The sequence below is a fragment of the Anabrus simplex genome, chromosome 3, assembly GCF_040414725.1.
Source record: "Anabrus simplex isolate iqAnaSimp1 chromosome 3, ASM4041472v1, whole genome shotgun sequence".
Taxonomy (NCBI): Eukaryota; Metazoa; Arthropoda; class Insecta; order Orthoptera; family Tettigoniidae; genus Anabrus; species Anabrus simplex.
The window spans coordinates 160,173,434-160,190,080 of record NC_090267.1 but is presented as its reverse complement, the minus strand read 5'-3'; the positions used below and the strand labels follow the sequence as shown (position 1 = coordinate 160,190,080).

Below are 16,647 nucleotides of genomic sequence, written 5' to 3'. Positions count from 1 at the left end.
CTCGCTCGGTAGCTATTCTTTAAAGGTTACAATGTAGCTTGTGCACTGAGTACTCAGCCCGAAGGCTGAATGGGTCCTCAACAACTCACTGAAAATGTATATAAGGGAAATGAGGAGCGATGTACAGTAGTTTCCCGTTGCTTGCCTCACTGAGCCAGAAGTTGCTATTATATACCAGTCTGCCAAGTCCGCTGAAAAGCACGCACCATCCAGCACTATGAAGGACATTTTCACACCATTCATAATTGGCAGTGTCTGCATACGGGATGACTTTACTCTTATCGCTCATACCTGAGTCACTTTGATACTGTCAAAGCCATAAATGACACTGAAACAGGTCAATGAAAGTAGCATTTATTCTAGCCCACACCATAGGACTTTAAGAAATGAGATTTCCACTTCCGGAGGTGCATATGGCCCTGAGGTTCACTCAGCCTACACCAAAAATGAGTACCAGGTTAATTCCTGGAGGCAAAGGCGGCCGGGCGTAGAGCTAACCACTCTACCCCATCAAGTGCCGAGGTTACGGATAGTGGAAGCCTTTACCTTCCACCCCTCCAAGGGCCTTCATGGCCTGTACGGAGAAGACTTTGCTTTACTTTTACACCATAGGACACAATGCAATGTAAATCCTAGGTCTTGCTAGCAAAGGCAAACGCACTAGCCTACTCATTTAAAAAAACAGTGTGTGTTATTATTTTTAATTCCTGACACAATTTTATTACTTCTTCAGTGTGTCAACAAAATTATTCATAAATTGGTTAGTTGGTAATGTGAAGATTCTTAACATGTAGGGCAGTTTTATTAAAACTATTACACATTCTGTAGAGTGGTGAATTGTTGTGGGATAACGTTAATGTCCTTCAGTTCTGAATACAGTCCATATTCTTGAGTGCAGGCGAGGTACACAGAATTTCATTAACTACAAGAAGTGCGCGTTATCAAGGCCACTGTCTACTGGCTGGTAGAAAAATTTAGCATAATTTATTTTTATACGATTGTACTATCTGTATTCATATTTTCTAATAGGCCTAACCTGTAAGCAAGGGACCACTTGGAGATAAATAACAGTTACTTTGCAACGCGGGAATCTGACAAAATGTTTCTGAACCTTTCCACTATTCTTTTTACACCTCGGGTTCCATGCTACTACTGAGCTGCAGTCCAGCGAGTATGAGTACAGAGCATTCTCGGTAAGAACTGTATGATATTCATTCTTGGGCGCAAGAAGTCCGAGTACGGAGATAATCACTATACCCATCTCAAAGACGAAGTCACGGAAGACAGAAGCCTTCACCTTCCTCTCCTCGTGAGAGACGTTAATTAACTGTGTGGCGATATTTAATTCAGATTATCATATTTTTCCGATTACACCAATATACAGTATTCTATACCAGTGATAACATTCAAGAACTTAATGGTTTTCCGTGGTTTCCCATTTTCACACCAGGCAAATGCTGGGGCTTACCTTAATTAAGGCCACGGCCGCTTCCTTCCCATTCCTAGGCCTTTCCTGTCCCATCGTCCCCATAAGACCTATCTGTGTCGGCGCGACGTTAAGCAACTAGCAAAAAAAAAAAAAAAACTTAAACGACATATGCAGCATGTTGCTAATTTAATTGAAATATGGCTCTATAAAATCGATTTACAATCAGTCTGACGAAAACCAATTATATTTTATTTAATAAACCTAAAATTATTCTTTTAGATTTACAATAGACATTTTTTGGACAATTAGCACCCAGATTAAAGAATACTAAATGTCTTGGACCAATTATAGGTGAATCAGTAACGTGGAATAATCAAGTCGAATCTATCTCTGACCTAATCCCAGGTATCGGCATTTTAGAAAAACTGAAGTTTATCATAATTTATCGAAAGGTGCTTTCCATGCACTGAGAACCATGTTACATAGATGATTCATACATGGGCATGTTGTACTAAAGAATTATTTACTAGAGTTGTTATACTGCATAAAAGGGCACAGAAAATCCTTTTTAAAATGCCTGTGTTAACTCCTACTGAACAATTGTACAGGCAATGTAATGTACATTCACTTGACAGCCTACGACAGTAATTCAATTCAGTAATTCAAAATTATAATAATATCCACTGCACACTAATACATTCAAATAAATGCGGAAGTAATTCATTGTGGTATTTTTCTTTTAATCTGTATAATAAACTTGCATAAGATATAAAGAACACATCTTCAATACAAATCTTCAAAACGAGTTTAAAGAGCTATCTTATGTAGAATAAAATTGTGGAACCGGGCGAGTTGGCCGTGCGCGTAGAGGCGCGCGGCTGTGAGCTTGCATCCGGGAGATAGTAGGTTCGAATCCCACTATCGGCAGCCCTGAAAATGGTTTTCCGTGGTTTCCCATTTTCACACCAGGCAAATGCTGGGGCTGTACCTTAATTAAGGCCACGGCCGCTTCCTTCCAACTCCTAGGCCTTTCCCATCCCATCGTCACCATAAGACCTAAATGTGTCGGTGCGACGTAAAGCCCCTAGCAAAAAAAAAAAAAAAAAAATTGTGGAAGTTACAAGTTTTGAAATGGACTGTTACATTTTCTTTCTTGTATAATTGTTTTTTTTTTTTTTTTTTTTGTTTAATCGTACAGTGTATCGGTATGAAACATTTAAACAATATAATTCAATTATAAGAAACAAAACCCTAACAGTCACATAAAAGTGTATTTCCATTTGCATAGGAATATATATAAGAATCAATCATCACAATCCTAAGATAGTAGACTCTCGCGTCTACATTATATGAAGCATATGGGTTTCAGAAAGACCAAACCAGATAATTAACCCTTTACTACACTTAAGAAAATGGAAATTGCAACACCATGAAGGCATTGGTCGGTTGTGTTGATTTTCAAGATATGAAACGATGCCATGTAGGTATGTAAACGATCAACGTTTCAGATCTATTGGATTGTTGCTACAGGTCTCCCCACGTGATTGGTCGCGGAGGAATCAACTCCAGTATATGGACTCTGGTGTAGCGTAGTTGATTAGCAGTCTGTGCAGTGAAGTGTTCCCCGTCAAATATGCCTCGACGACAGAGAAGAGCACGCTATCAACAACTGTCGCCGTTTGAGAGGGCTCGGATAATTGGGCTGTGTGAGGCTGGATTATCGCTAAGGACTGTCGCTGCACGTGTTGGCCGACAGGAATCTATGGTACAATGTGTGTGGCAGCAGTGGTCAAATGAAGGTACCCACACTCGTAGACCTGGCACAGACCCAGCGCGACAGACAACTGTGAGAGAGGATAGCCGCATCATTCGGATGGCCCGGATGGAACCCCATGCAACAGCAGCGCAAATTCGAGGAGTTGTGGCATCCCACGTTACACAACAAACAATTGGTAATTGCCTGCGTGCAGCTGGCTTACGAGCCCGTGTCCCTGAAGAAGGTGTTCCATTGACCCCACAACAGCGACGTGTAAGGCTGGCCTGGTGTCGAGAAAGATCGACATGGGTCGACGAATGGCATAGGGTCGTCTTTAGTGATGAATCGCGCTTCTGTCTTGCCCACAGTGATCGCCGGAATCATGTGCGCCGACGTACCGGGGAGAGGGGCCGCCCAGATCTCATTGTCGAGAGGCACATAGGGCCAACACCAAACATTGTGGTCTGGGGAGCTATTGGCTTTAATGTGAAATCACAATTAGTGCTTGTTGAGGGCACTATGACTGCTTGACAGTACGTTGATAGGGTACTCAATCCAGTGGTTGTCCCTATGATGGCGAACATTGCTAATGGGATGTTTCAGCAGGACAATGCCCGGGTTCACACTGCACGCATCTCCAGAGAAGCTCTCCACGACATCACAACCTTAGAATGGCCCGCCAGATCCCCCGACCTCAGTCCTATTGAGCATGTGTGGGACATGATGGGTCGACAACTGGCCAACCGTCCTCAGCCACCCACAACTCTGGAACAACTGACCCGTGCAGTGCAGCAAGCATGGGCCACAATTCGTCAGGAAGCGATCCAGGGCCTAATTGACTCCACACCTCGACGAATTCATCAATGTATTGCAGCTCGTGGTGGGCACATTCTGTATTGATTGTTGTCCAAACTTGCGGTCAGAGGGACCTGAAAGTGTAATAATCGAATCACAACCGAACACTCGTCCTGCACGTTCAATTGCAGCAATGTAGCACCACTCCTTCTGGGTGTTGCAATTACCATTTTCTTCAGTATATTTGCTCGACCAAGTTTGATTCAAATAAGAGCGTTTAAATAGTTGCGTACATCAGCAAACAAGGTACCCAGTACATTAATAATAATAATAATAATAATAATAATAATAATAATAATAATAATAATGAAACAAAGCTATCTCCGTACAGGCCATGCAGGTTCTTGGAGGAATGGAAAGTAAAGGCTTCCACTATCCGTAAACTCGGCTCTAAATGGGATAGAGTAGTTAGGTCTATGCTCGACCGAGTTGGCCATGCGGTTAGAGTCACGCAGCTGTGAGCCTGCATTCGGAAGATGGTGGGTTCGACTCCCACCATCGGCAGCCCTGAAGATCGTTTTCCGTGGTTTCCCATTTTCCCACCAAGCGAATGATGGAGCTGTACCTTAATTAAGGCCACGGTCGCTTCCTTCGCAATCCCTCCCGCTACGGCAAGACAGCTCATAATAATAACCGTACGGCCTCAGCTACCGTGTGCAGGCATTTTTTATTTGATGCCATCTAGGCTGCCTGCGCATCAATTTTGACGCTGAGTTTTACTCTACGAGATAGCAGAGTAAACTGGAGCTCTGTAAGGCGATCTATCGCTAAATTTTAATCAATTTTGTTGGGTAAACACCAACTGTGTCACTAGAGATCTTTTATATGCCGACATCGCCATGCAGTGTAGAATGGAAGTTAAATCCCACTACTGCCGGGATTGAACCCGCGATCTCGGAATCCAGAGCCCGACACTCTACGACTGATCCACATAGGCAGCAACCCAGTACTATACAGTACATTGTTTGAGGGTGAAGCAATATTACTATCCCAGCACACATGGTTAGCAAAGCAAAGCAAAGTCATCTCCGGACAGGCCATGAAGGCCATGGGAGGGGTGGAAGGTGAAGGCTTCCACTATCCGTAACCTCGGCTCTTGGTGGTTTTACAGCGATTAGCTCTACGCCCGGCCTCCTTTGCCCCAGGAATTAACCTGGTACTCATTGTTGGTGTAGACTGAGTGAACCTCAGGGCCATGTACACCTCCGGAAATGGAAATCTCTTTTCATAAAATTTTCGATTTCCTAACGGGGAATTGAACCCACGTCCTTCCGGCAGCACACATGGTTGCTTCCTCATATACCCACTGCAGTTCCAGTTTGAAGCACAACAAATGTTTATACCTATGGTACTGTGGATTCATTGAGCAACCAGAGATCGTGACGATGACCAGAACGAAGAGAAACCAAAGGCACAACATAGTTCTCTCTTGTTCAGAGAAATCACGGAAGAAGAGGCCCGTCTGGATTAATCACATCAACGTACCGCACCTCTTGCCTTGATAATTGAGTCTGACATGAGAAAGTAATTAAATGCTGCGCTCAGTGCTGTTCTGATAGGAGAAAAAACTCAGCTAGACACCAGAAAGAGATAAAGATAAAGAGATAAATGACAAGCATGGTCTATTTCCAAGGGATCGACGACTTGGTTAGTGTACTATGTCACCACAAAGCATAGTTCGAACGAACAAGTTAATTTAACAGTCCAACTATAATCTCTCCTCCTAATGGCCAGTCTACAGTCTATTCAGGAATTACTACCTCTTTTCGATTTGTGAACCATTTTGAGAATAACGTCAAATATTCTCATCTCATTCCCATTCCCTCATTCCGCCTATTTAGCGGAATCGGGCTTCAGAAAAGAAAGCTTGTAACTGTCAGATTCAAAAGTATGGATACTTGAGTTTAAATGTCGATTAAAAGACGAACGGGAGGACCATTCCCAAACCCAAATTATAGCTGTATTGTTATTGGTTTTAAGGACGGTGACACGTTGATAATTGAGTCAGAAATGAGAAAATAATTAAACGACGTCCTCTGTGCTGTTCTGAAAGGGAACAAACCTCGAATTTAGAGCTTCGTAAAATAAAAACGCGCAATCTCAACATAATAAATTCTTAATATGTCATAGACCTACGCATTTTTAACAAGTTAACAAAATATTATCAGTTTAATGTACAATTATTTTCTCAGTTCTGCAAAGTAAGACGAAGTGGTGTTCAACATCGTTAATAACGCGGGGATGTCGTAATTACTGATTTCATAATCAATATTTACAGAAAATCTACACCTATCCGTTGATAGGTAAATTGTGAAACCAGCAAAGAACTTGTCCAGCTTGTAGGCTATTGTTAGATCGTTTGTTAGATAAGCCGTTCTGAAGTTTGACAAATCTATCACCATTTCTTTCAGCTGGCAGTATCGATGTACAGAAAAGTTGTATGGTGGTAAGAAACATTCGTAAATATCTGCAAAATTTGGAGCCGCCTTTGCAGAGGTATATGAACTGGGCCGTGAAAATTGAAACCTGTCGTGGTTAGAAGCAGTGACATTAAGGAAAAATGTAAGGATAGATATTCATAAAAGTACTTCCCACTAATATCCATCAAAGTTGGACACGTCGTTCGGAAGTTTGTAGCAACGCTTCACTCTTTCACTGGCTCATTCATTTACTAATTCATTTACTTTATTTACCTACTTATTATGTTAATAAATCTACTTCCATATCCTCCAGCGAGGCTAAACTAGCATCATATGTAGTAGCATACATAAACTTATATAATATTAAAAACCTTTACAGCCCCTTTTCTGTTAAAAGTGTAAATTAATATTCAATGCAGATTAATTTTCATTTTGGATTAACACTATAAAATGTTTGTTTCAAATGACCTACCAAATAGTATGTGGGAAGCAGATACCAATTTTTATCTTAATTTTACTCTTAAAATCTATATTCTACATCGCAGACGAAAATGAAATTAGACTTTCAGATTAAATTTAACATGAGAAAATATCCGTTACAATCCTTGTATATAAAAACCTAATAACCTCTAAAACGGTAGAGGTATTCAGAGAGAAAGGGAATGTTTTACCGCGAACACACGGGATAGCAGATAAGGATAATACTAGTATTCTGTATTTGCAAGGTATATGTGAAAATCATTTTTATATTTCAGACGAACTGTAGGTACTGTGATGATACGTACAGCCATGACGTTGTAAACACAATACTTTTATCTACGGTAATACAATAGCTAAGAACACACGCAGCCGTACAGTGGCTTGCTTCTGAATAGTGAGATCAAGCGACCTGTTGTGACAAACACAACACACATGGACGAAGGTAGACTAGTAGAATTATCACAGTAAGAACACGAACTGGTTATTGCTAGATTGATAATGGACGTGAACTGTCTGTGGACTACAGTACAAGCACAGTAAAACTGCAGTTCTGAAAGGAAGAAAAGTCTCAGCTAGACATCAAAAAGAAGTACATGACAAGCATGGCCTATTTCACGTTTTATGAAAAGGAGCTAAAATGGAGGATTTTTCTCAACGTGGAATTGCAAACCTCTGTGATCGTTCAGATTTGAGTGGTAATAAGACAAAAAAAAAAAAAAAAAAAGAAAAAAAATGCTGAACATGATGGACTATATTCATCCAGAAAATAGGCAGTTTTTACTTAATCGTTATTGGAAACGAAGTAATTTTAAATGTTTATTAACATATTCACTTCATTGACCACACTACTTAGTATTCCTTCAAGATGGTTTGTGGATGCAATTTGTTATAATTTGCTTTACGTCGCACCGACACAGATAGGTCTTATGGCGACGGTGGAATAGGAAAGGCCTAGGAGTGGGAATGAAGCGGCCGTGGTCTTAATTAAAGTACAGTCCCAGCATTTGCCTGGTGTGAAAATGGGAAACCACGGAAAACACTTTTCAGAGCTGCCGACCCTGGGATTCGAACCCACTCCAGATGCCGTTGTTTGGTTGCAACTGAAGTGCATGTATAACTTAAAGGGTTTAGATAGTAAAAGGTTTGGCACATACCTTATTCTGATTTTGTTGACACCAATTTTTTTTCTCAGTCATAGGTTGATTCAAGAAGCCTCTGTGGCTCAGGCGGCAGCACGCCGGACTCTCACCACTGGATACCGTGGTTCAAATCCCGGTCACACCATGTGAGATTTGTGCTGGACAAAGCGGAGGCAGGTCAGGTTTTTCTCCGGGTACTCCGGTTTTCCTTGCCATCTTTCATTCCAGCAACATTATCCTTTAACATTTCATTTCATCTGTCAGTCATTTATCATTGCCCCAGGAGTGCGACAGGCTTCGGCATCCGGCACATTTCCGATCCTCGCCCCTAGATAGGGGCTTCATTCATTCCATTTCTGACCCGGTCAGATGACTGGAAACAGGCTGTGGATTTTCATAGCTTGACTCAAGGTTTTGAAATTCAATTATATGGGTTTCTTTGACACAAGGTGTGTATCTAATTTTGTTCACAACAACAAATACTGTAGTAGTTGTTGTTTGAGTCATCAGTCCATAGACTGGTTTGATGCAGCTCTCCATGCCACCCTGTCCTGTGCCAACCTTTTCATTTCTACGTAACTACTGCATCCTACATCTGCTCTAATCTGCTTGTCATATTCATACCTTGGTCTACCCCTACCGTTCTTACCACCTACACTTCCTTCAAAAACCAACTGAACAACTCCTGGGTGTCTTAAGATGTGTCCTATCATTCTATCTCTTCTTCTCGTCAAATTTAGCCAAATCGATCTCCTCTCACCAATTCGATTCAGTATCTCTTCATTTGTGATTCGATCTATCCATCTCACCTTCAGCATTCTTCTGTAACACCACATTTCAAAAGCTTCTATTCTCTTTCTTTCTAAACTAGTTATCGTCCATGTTTCAATTCCATACAATGCCACGCTCCACACGAAAGTCTTCAAAAACATCTTTCTAATTCCTATATCAATGTTTGAAGTGAGCAAATGTCTTTTCTTAAGAAAGCTCTTCCTTGCTTGTGCTAGTCTGCATTTTATGTCCTCCTTACTTCTGCCATCGTTAGTTATTTTACTACCCAAGTAACAATATTCATCTACTTCCTTTAAGACTTCATTTCCTACTCTAATATTTCGTACATCACCTGCCTTCGTTCGACTGCACACCATTACTTTTGTTTTGGACTTATTTATTTTCATCTTGTACTCCGTACCCAAGACTTCATCCATACCATTCAGCAACTTCTCGAGATCTTCTGCAGTCTCAGATAAAATAACAATATCATCGGCAAATCTCAAGGTTTTGATTTCCTCTCCTTGGACTGTGATTCCCTTTCCAAATTTCTCTTTGATTTCCTTTACTGCCTGTTCTATATAAACATTGAAAAGGAGAGGGGACAAACTGCAGCCTTGCCTCACTCCTTTCTGGATTGCTGCTTCTTTTTCAAAGCCCTCAATTCTTATCACTGCAGACTGATTTTTATACAGATTGTAGATGATTCTTCGTTCTCGGTATTTGATCCCTATCATCTTCAGAATCATAAATAGCTTGGTCCAATCAACATTATCGAATGCCTTTTCTAGATCTACGAATGCCATGTACGTGGGCTTGTCCTTCTTGATTCGATCCTCTAAGATCAGACGTAAAGTCAGGATTGCTTCACGTGTTCCTACATTTCTTCTGAAGCCAAATTGATCTTCTCCCAACTCAGCTTCAACTTGTTTTTCCATTCTTCTGTAAATAATACGTGTTAAAATTTTGCAGGCATGAGATACTAAACTAATGGTGCGGTAGTTTTCACACCTGTCAGCACCGGCTTTCTTGGGAATAGGTATAACAACATTCTGCCGAAAATCGGATGGGACTTCACCTGACTCATACATCTTGCACACTAAATGAAATAACCTTGCCATGCTGGTTTCTCCTAAGGCAGTCAGTAATTCAGAGGGAATGTCATCAATTACAGGTGCCTTGTTCCTATTTAGGTCACTTACAGCTCTGTCAAACTCTGACCTCAAAATTGGGTCTCCCATTTCATCAGCATCAATAGCCTCTTCATGTTCCAGAACCAAATTATCTACATCTTTACCTTGATACAACTGTTGGATATGTTCCTGCCATCTTTCTGCTTTGTCTTCTTTCCCTAGAAGTGGCTTTCCATCTGAGCTCTTAATGTTCATACACCTAGATTTCTTTTCTCCAAAGGTTTCCTTGATTTTCCTGTATGCAGCATCTACCTTTCCCAGGACCATACAGCCTTCAACATCCTTGCACTTCTCCTTCAGCCATTCTTCCTTAGCTACCTTGCACTTTCTATCCACTTGATTCTTTAATCGCCTGTATTATTTTCTGCCCTCTTCATTTCTAGCATTCTTGTATTTTCGTCGTTCATCAATCAGGTCTAGTATTTCCTGAGTTATCCACTGATTCTTTGTTGAGCTTTTCTTCATTCCTAACATTTCTTCAGCAGCCCTACTGACTTCATTTTTCATGACTCTCCACTCTTCTTCTATAGTGTAGCCCTTGTGCAACATGTTCCTTGAAGCAATCCCTCACACTCTTTTCTTTCAACTTGTCTAGATCCCATCTTTTTAATTATTTCCTTTCTTCAATTTCTTCAACTTCAGATGGCATTTCATGACCAACAAGTTGTGGTCAGAGTCCACGTCTGCTTCTGGGAAAGTTTTGCAATCCAACACCTGGTTTCTGAATCTCTGCCTAATCATAATGAAGTCTATTTGATACCTTCCAGTGTCTCCAGGTCTCGTCCACGTATACAGCCGTCGTTTGTGGTGTTTGAACCAAGTATTGGCAAGGACTAAATTATGATCAGTGCAGAATTCAACCAGCCGACTTTCTCTTTCGTTCCTTTGTCCCAATCCAAATTCTCCTACTGTACTACCTTCTCTTCCTTGGCCTACTACTGCATTCCAGTCTCCCATCACAATTAGATTCTCGTCACCTTTTACATATTGTATTAAATCTTCTATCTCTTCATATATTCTTTCGATTTCTTTATCATCCGCTGAACTAGTAGGCATATAGACCTGCACTATTGTGGTGGGCATTGGTTTGGTGTCTATCTTGACGACAATAATTCTTTCACTATGCTGGTCGTAGTAGCTTACCCGCTGCCCTATTTTCTTATTCATTATTAAACCAACTCCTGCATTTCCCCTGTTTGATTTTGTGTTGATAATTCGGTAGTTGCCTGACCAAAAATCTTGTTCTTCCTGCCAACGTACTTCACTTATACCAACTACATCTAACTTTAGCCTATCCATCTCCGTTTTCAGATTCTCTAACCTACCACAACGATTCAAACTTCTAACATTTCACGTTCCGACTCGCAGAATGTCAGTATCCATCTTCCTGATGATCGCCCCCTCTCGTGTAGTCCCCATCCGGAGATCCGAATGGGGGACTAGTTTACCTCCGGAATATTTTACCCGGGAGGAAGCCATCATCAGTACATCATTCATACAGAGAGAGAGCTGCATGTCCTCGGGAGGTAGTTACGGCTGTAGTTTCCCGTTGCTTTCAGCCGTGTAGCAGTATCAACACAGCTAAGCCATGCTGAGTATTATTACAAGGCCGTATCAGTCAATCATCTAGACTGCCGCCCTTGCAACTACCGAAAGGCTGCTACCTCCCTTTCGATGAACCATTCGTTAGTCTGGTCTCTCAACAGATACCCATCCGATATGGTTTCACCTGCGGCTCGGCTATCTGCATCATTGGGACACGCAAGCCTCCCCACCGCGGCAAGGTCACATGGTTCGCAGAGGAATCAGTTCAAAATACAACGGTTTTTCTTCAATAACTCAAATGTATGATTTTTAATACTTAGCTGGTTTAAAACTTCCATGCTACAACTACCAGCATATCTTGAGAATGTGCCGTTGCAAATGAGCATGAACTTGTACCTTCTTCATGATGGTACACCAACTCACACGAGGCGTGATGTACGTGAATATCTCGACTGTATATTTTTAAACCGTTGGATAGGGTGCAATGGACTAATTAAGAGGCCAGTTTGGTCTCCTAATTTAAATACCTTTGGATTTTTACTTATGGGGCTAAGAGTCTGGTGAACGCAAGTGCAACACGGAAGATACGCTCCGCCAATGTACTTTATTTTTGCTGCAGAGGGATTCATATGGATGGACACCCAAGTGTTCGAACGTTTCGGGCGTCATGGACTCCTCGCTGTGAAGCATATCTGCGAGCAAATGATGGCCATATCACACGTCTGCTCTAGTAGTTCAGGCATCCTCTGTTTCCATTCGGAAGTGTTGTCTGTGTGAAGGTCAACGTCCACAGAATGTAATTTGATGTTTACAAACATAGTCTGAGTGTCATAGACACAGACACCAATGTGGACAGCTGGACAAGGAACTTGACAGAGAACAAGATGTAAGTTTGTTGCTCCCCGAGTCAACTAAGTGCGTGTGGACATTATCTAAGTACTTTGTGATAGGTACTATTTTGTTGTTGGTGTTTTTTGTTTGGTTTTATTGCAGGAGCTGATAAAGTGCATCAGAAAATTAGAACACATTGCAGACAGAGAGAAATTCAAACACAGTACAGTACAGTCCTTGTCTGTCCGACTCGTTGGCTGAATGGTCAGCGTACAAGCCTTCGGTTCAGAGGGTCCCGGGTCGGGGATTTTAATCGCTTCTGATTAATTCTTCTGACTCGGGGACTGGGTGTATTTGTCATCATATTCAGACAACATGCCACAAAGAGCATACCATACGCACCCGCGACCCCACAGGTGTGGGAAAAAGTGGTAGCAAAAGAAGTAGAAGACAGTACGGTCCCTGTTTATGATATTCTGTGAAACTAGTTTGTATCACTTAGTAGGTTTTTTTTCTAACAGTTGAATGCAAATCGATAACAAGTAAAATGTGTTTAACACAGGGAAGATAATCCAGCCTGTACTGAACATTTCTTTGTAACAATAAACAAAATTGTAATTGGTCATATTTGATAAATAAATATGTTTTGATAAAAAAATGCCATGATTGTCTGACGGTCACTCGAGTGCAGTGAATGCAAAGCAATGTGTTTATAAACACTCGCCACGCTTGTGACGTAAAGCAAAACAGAAAACATTGACTTTTGATCTTCTGGGCAATAACAGTACATTGACAGCTGTACCATATTGTAGCAAATACACCCCTCACGTTTTCAGTATAACTTTCCCTTACACTCTGTATACAATTTTCACACTGAATCGAACAATACTTCTCAAAAATCTGTCAAACAAAAAAAAATGTAACATTTATGGAAATATACAATTTCAGAGAAATATAAGTTACTGTAATTTTTAAGACTTCATGCAACCATCCGTAAGACTGACTCAGCAACAATCGTCTCTGTGCATTGGTTGTAGTAGTAGTAGTAGTAGTAGTAGTAGTAGTAGTAGTAGTAGTAGTGCATTCTGTACACAAATCTAAGTGTCTACGTTTGGAATAAAATTTATGATTATATCACTATCTTTCCTCCTCTCTGTTCTTAATGACAAAAACGTATTATTTTTTTTCATCGTTCTCTCTCTCTGAAGCAATTAAACAATTGGGATCAATTTTTCGTTCATTTTCTGCATTCGCAGATAATGTTTATGTAGAGTTTGAACAAAGATTTCAATTGAGAATGCATTTCATTGCGTGATATTTTATGGAATAGCCAGGCTCAGTAGCTGACGCGGTAGAGCGATGACCTTCTGAGCTCAAATTGACGGGCTCGATCCTGGCTCAGTGAGGTAGTATTTGAAGGTGCTCATATACACCAGTCTCGTTACTGGCACGTAAACTAACTCCTGCGGAACAAAATACCGGTGCGTCGACGTCTCCCTAAACCATACAAGTGGTTACTGCTACAAAAAAGCAATACAATTATTAGCATTCCATGGATTAGTCGATGACTACGTGTCCAACACCGAGCGTCTAGTTTTAGTCGTAGAAGTTAATTTTTAAGACTTCATGCAACCATCCGTGCGACTGTTTCAGCAACATGCGTCTATGTGCAGTAGTAGTAGTAGTAGTAGTAGTAGTAGTAGTAGTAGTAGTAGAAGTAGAAAATGATCTAAAGCTTTTCAGTTCATGTTACTCTATACCAGCCGTTCGGAATGAATGAACAGTAGTAGCAGCAGCAGTAGTAGTAGTAGTAGTAGTAGTAGTAGCAGTAGTAGCCAAACATTTGCAACTTACACTCAAGAGGAATGTTGTCGTCATGGTTGATTCCTGGTTGACAGAACAGTAGCCTTCTCTGGATTTTCATCAGGATTCCTACAAATGTTCATCAGTATCAATCAATTCATTCGTTTTCCATTCAATATACCCTAGGTGCTCCCAAACCATGTTAGTTGATGTATCACTAAGTATACCATTATAAAACAAGTATAGATTGCCTATTACATTCCTCGTTCGGATTAGACAGTGTCCTAGTTCTTTAATATAATAATTCAGGGGCGGCTCCTGACTAAAATGTTAGGGTGGGCCAGATGATATTATTGTTTCACATTAAACATTGTTTTATATTTTACATTTTTTGTTGCCAATATTGTCATTAGCATTCCACACAACACAACATTTGAAACAAATTTTAATGTACTAACATGGTTCCTTATTTGTAAATATATTCTCTCCTGTGATTGGATGAAGCAAGTTTTGATCCGTCTTGGAACGTGGTTATAGGTATATTTTGGTTGATAAGGTTCTATTTTTTTATTTCTAACTTGGTGTTCAGAGCTATAGAAAATGGTTTTGTTAATACAAATTCCACTTCATTCATTTTCCTATGTCGCACACAATCAGCATATTAAATATCTACCACAAAAGTTAAAAGCACATTAATTTATAGAAATTAATTTTATTCACACACAACTTACTAACACATTTGTACTTGGAACACCAGATAAATGAAACTGTATTTTTTTTTTTTTAATTTCAATACAAAATCTTAACTTCAACAATCTGTGAGCAATGGCTAAGTACCTGTTCAAGGGCGTGGGGTACACCCATCTCCCCTAAACCAGTTTGACCTTTCAGAGACAGAAGGATGAAGTGAAATAGAGACATCTCCAACGCAATGTTATGGGCCAATTTTCTAGGCCCGTGAAACGCAGACTTCGAAGGATACAGTGTGGAGGTTACTGGCGGAACAGGTATTACACCCTGTCATAAAAAAAACTGTACAAGCACTGGGACTAACGGATTTTGAGCCCCGCGTTCATTTCTAACAAACCGGGCGAGTTGGCCGTACAGTTAGGGGTGCGCGGCTGTGAGCTTGCATCCGGGAGATAGTGGGTTCGAATCCCTCTGTCGGCAACCCTGAAGATGGTTTTCCGTGGTTTACCATTTTCACACCAGGCAAATGCTTTGACTGTACCTTAATTAAGGCCACGGCCGCTTCCTTCAAACTCTTAGGCTTTTCCTCTCCCATCGTCGCCATAAGACCTGTCTGTGTCGGAGCGACGTAAAACCACAATTAGCTCTCAGTCACTAGGCATTACATTCACTAGTAGGCTACAACTCATAACACCCGTTTAGACCGCCCTAATCGATCATTTGATAGGCATGGTGAGCTTCCTACAGTACATCACGAAGGCAGTGGTAGCGTCAATGTGTTAAGCCTACGTAGTATGTACTCTCACTCGATTCTTTTCGCGCTGACCACGCATTGGACCAGCCAGCTACGACGCTACCTCCGCAGAAGACTTGTCCTCTCGCCGTAATTTCACAAATTCCGTGTACGGACTTTACACAGGGTTTAGAAAGTTAGATTCCCACGGGATTTGAGCCAAAACTCAACTGATATCTAGTCATGTGTTCTCTCCCCTAAGCTAGCAAGAGACACTAAGGGAGTTTAGCTTGAAACTGAAAACGACTAGTTAGCGTGTAAGTATGTTACATGCACTCTCAGTTTACAAGTACAGACTGTTGAAAATGCTAACCTCGTCCAGGGTTGAAATTTGATTTCCCTTGGTATGATAATCATACACAGTAATACAGAAGACGAAATATGAACTGGAACACTGGTTTGTGAGTGTCCTGAAATAAATTACTATAACTTATAATTACAACAAGCTAAGTAAAATATGGCTACTCAATAACCTTCTCAAAATTCAATTTATTTAACAAACACAAGTCAAGCGTATGTTATAAAACAGCAGTAGTATCTCCGAAACGAAACCTGATTTTATATCATGATTACATAGCCCATATCAAATTTAAGATTTGTTGGTACCGGTGCGAGTGAACGCTCCTCACCCAGCAGTTTAGTGGAAATTTGAATTAAGAATAATCTTAATTGAGTGGTTGTGATAGTGGGCTTTTACAATTGAAAATGAAAACTTACAACCTGTTTTCCAGTCACTGACCGGGTCAGGGATGTGATGAATGAAACATATATAGGCTGTTATTACAATGGGGTCGCCTCTCCCAAGGTGATTTATTAATGAGTGATAAATGCTATGAAATGATAATGGAGACTGTTGCTGGAATGAAAGATGACAGGGAAAACCGGAGTACCCGGAGAAAAACCTGTCCTGCCTCCGCTTTGTCCAGCACAAATCTCACATGG

At 40.8% G+C, this 16,647-nt stretch overlaps 1 protein-coding gene across 1 annotated transcript in view; it reads right to left on the bottom strand.

Annotated features, from left to right (window-relative positions):
- Positions 1-16,647, bottom strand: part of LOC136867143 (growth arrest-specific protein 2) — a 500,343-nt gene that overhangs the window by 326,133 nt on the left and 157,563 nt on the right. The window contains exon 2 of the mRNA XM_067144253.2: positions 14,274-14,351. Coding sequence (XP_067000354.2) covers positions 14,274-14,297 — 24 coding nt within the window. The 5' untranslated portion in view covers positions 14,298-14,351. The remainder of the gene's footprint in view (positions 1-14,273; positions 14,352-16,647) is intronic.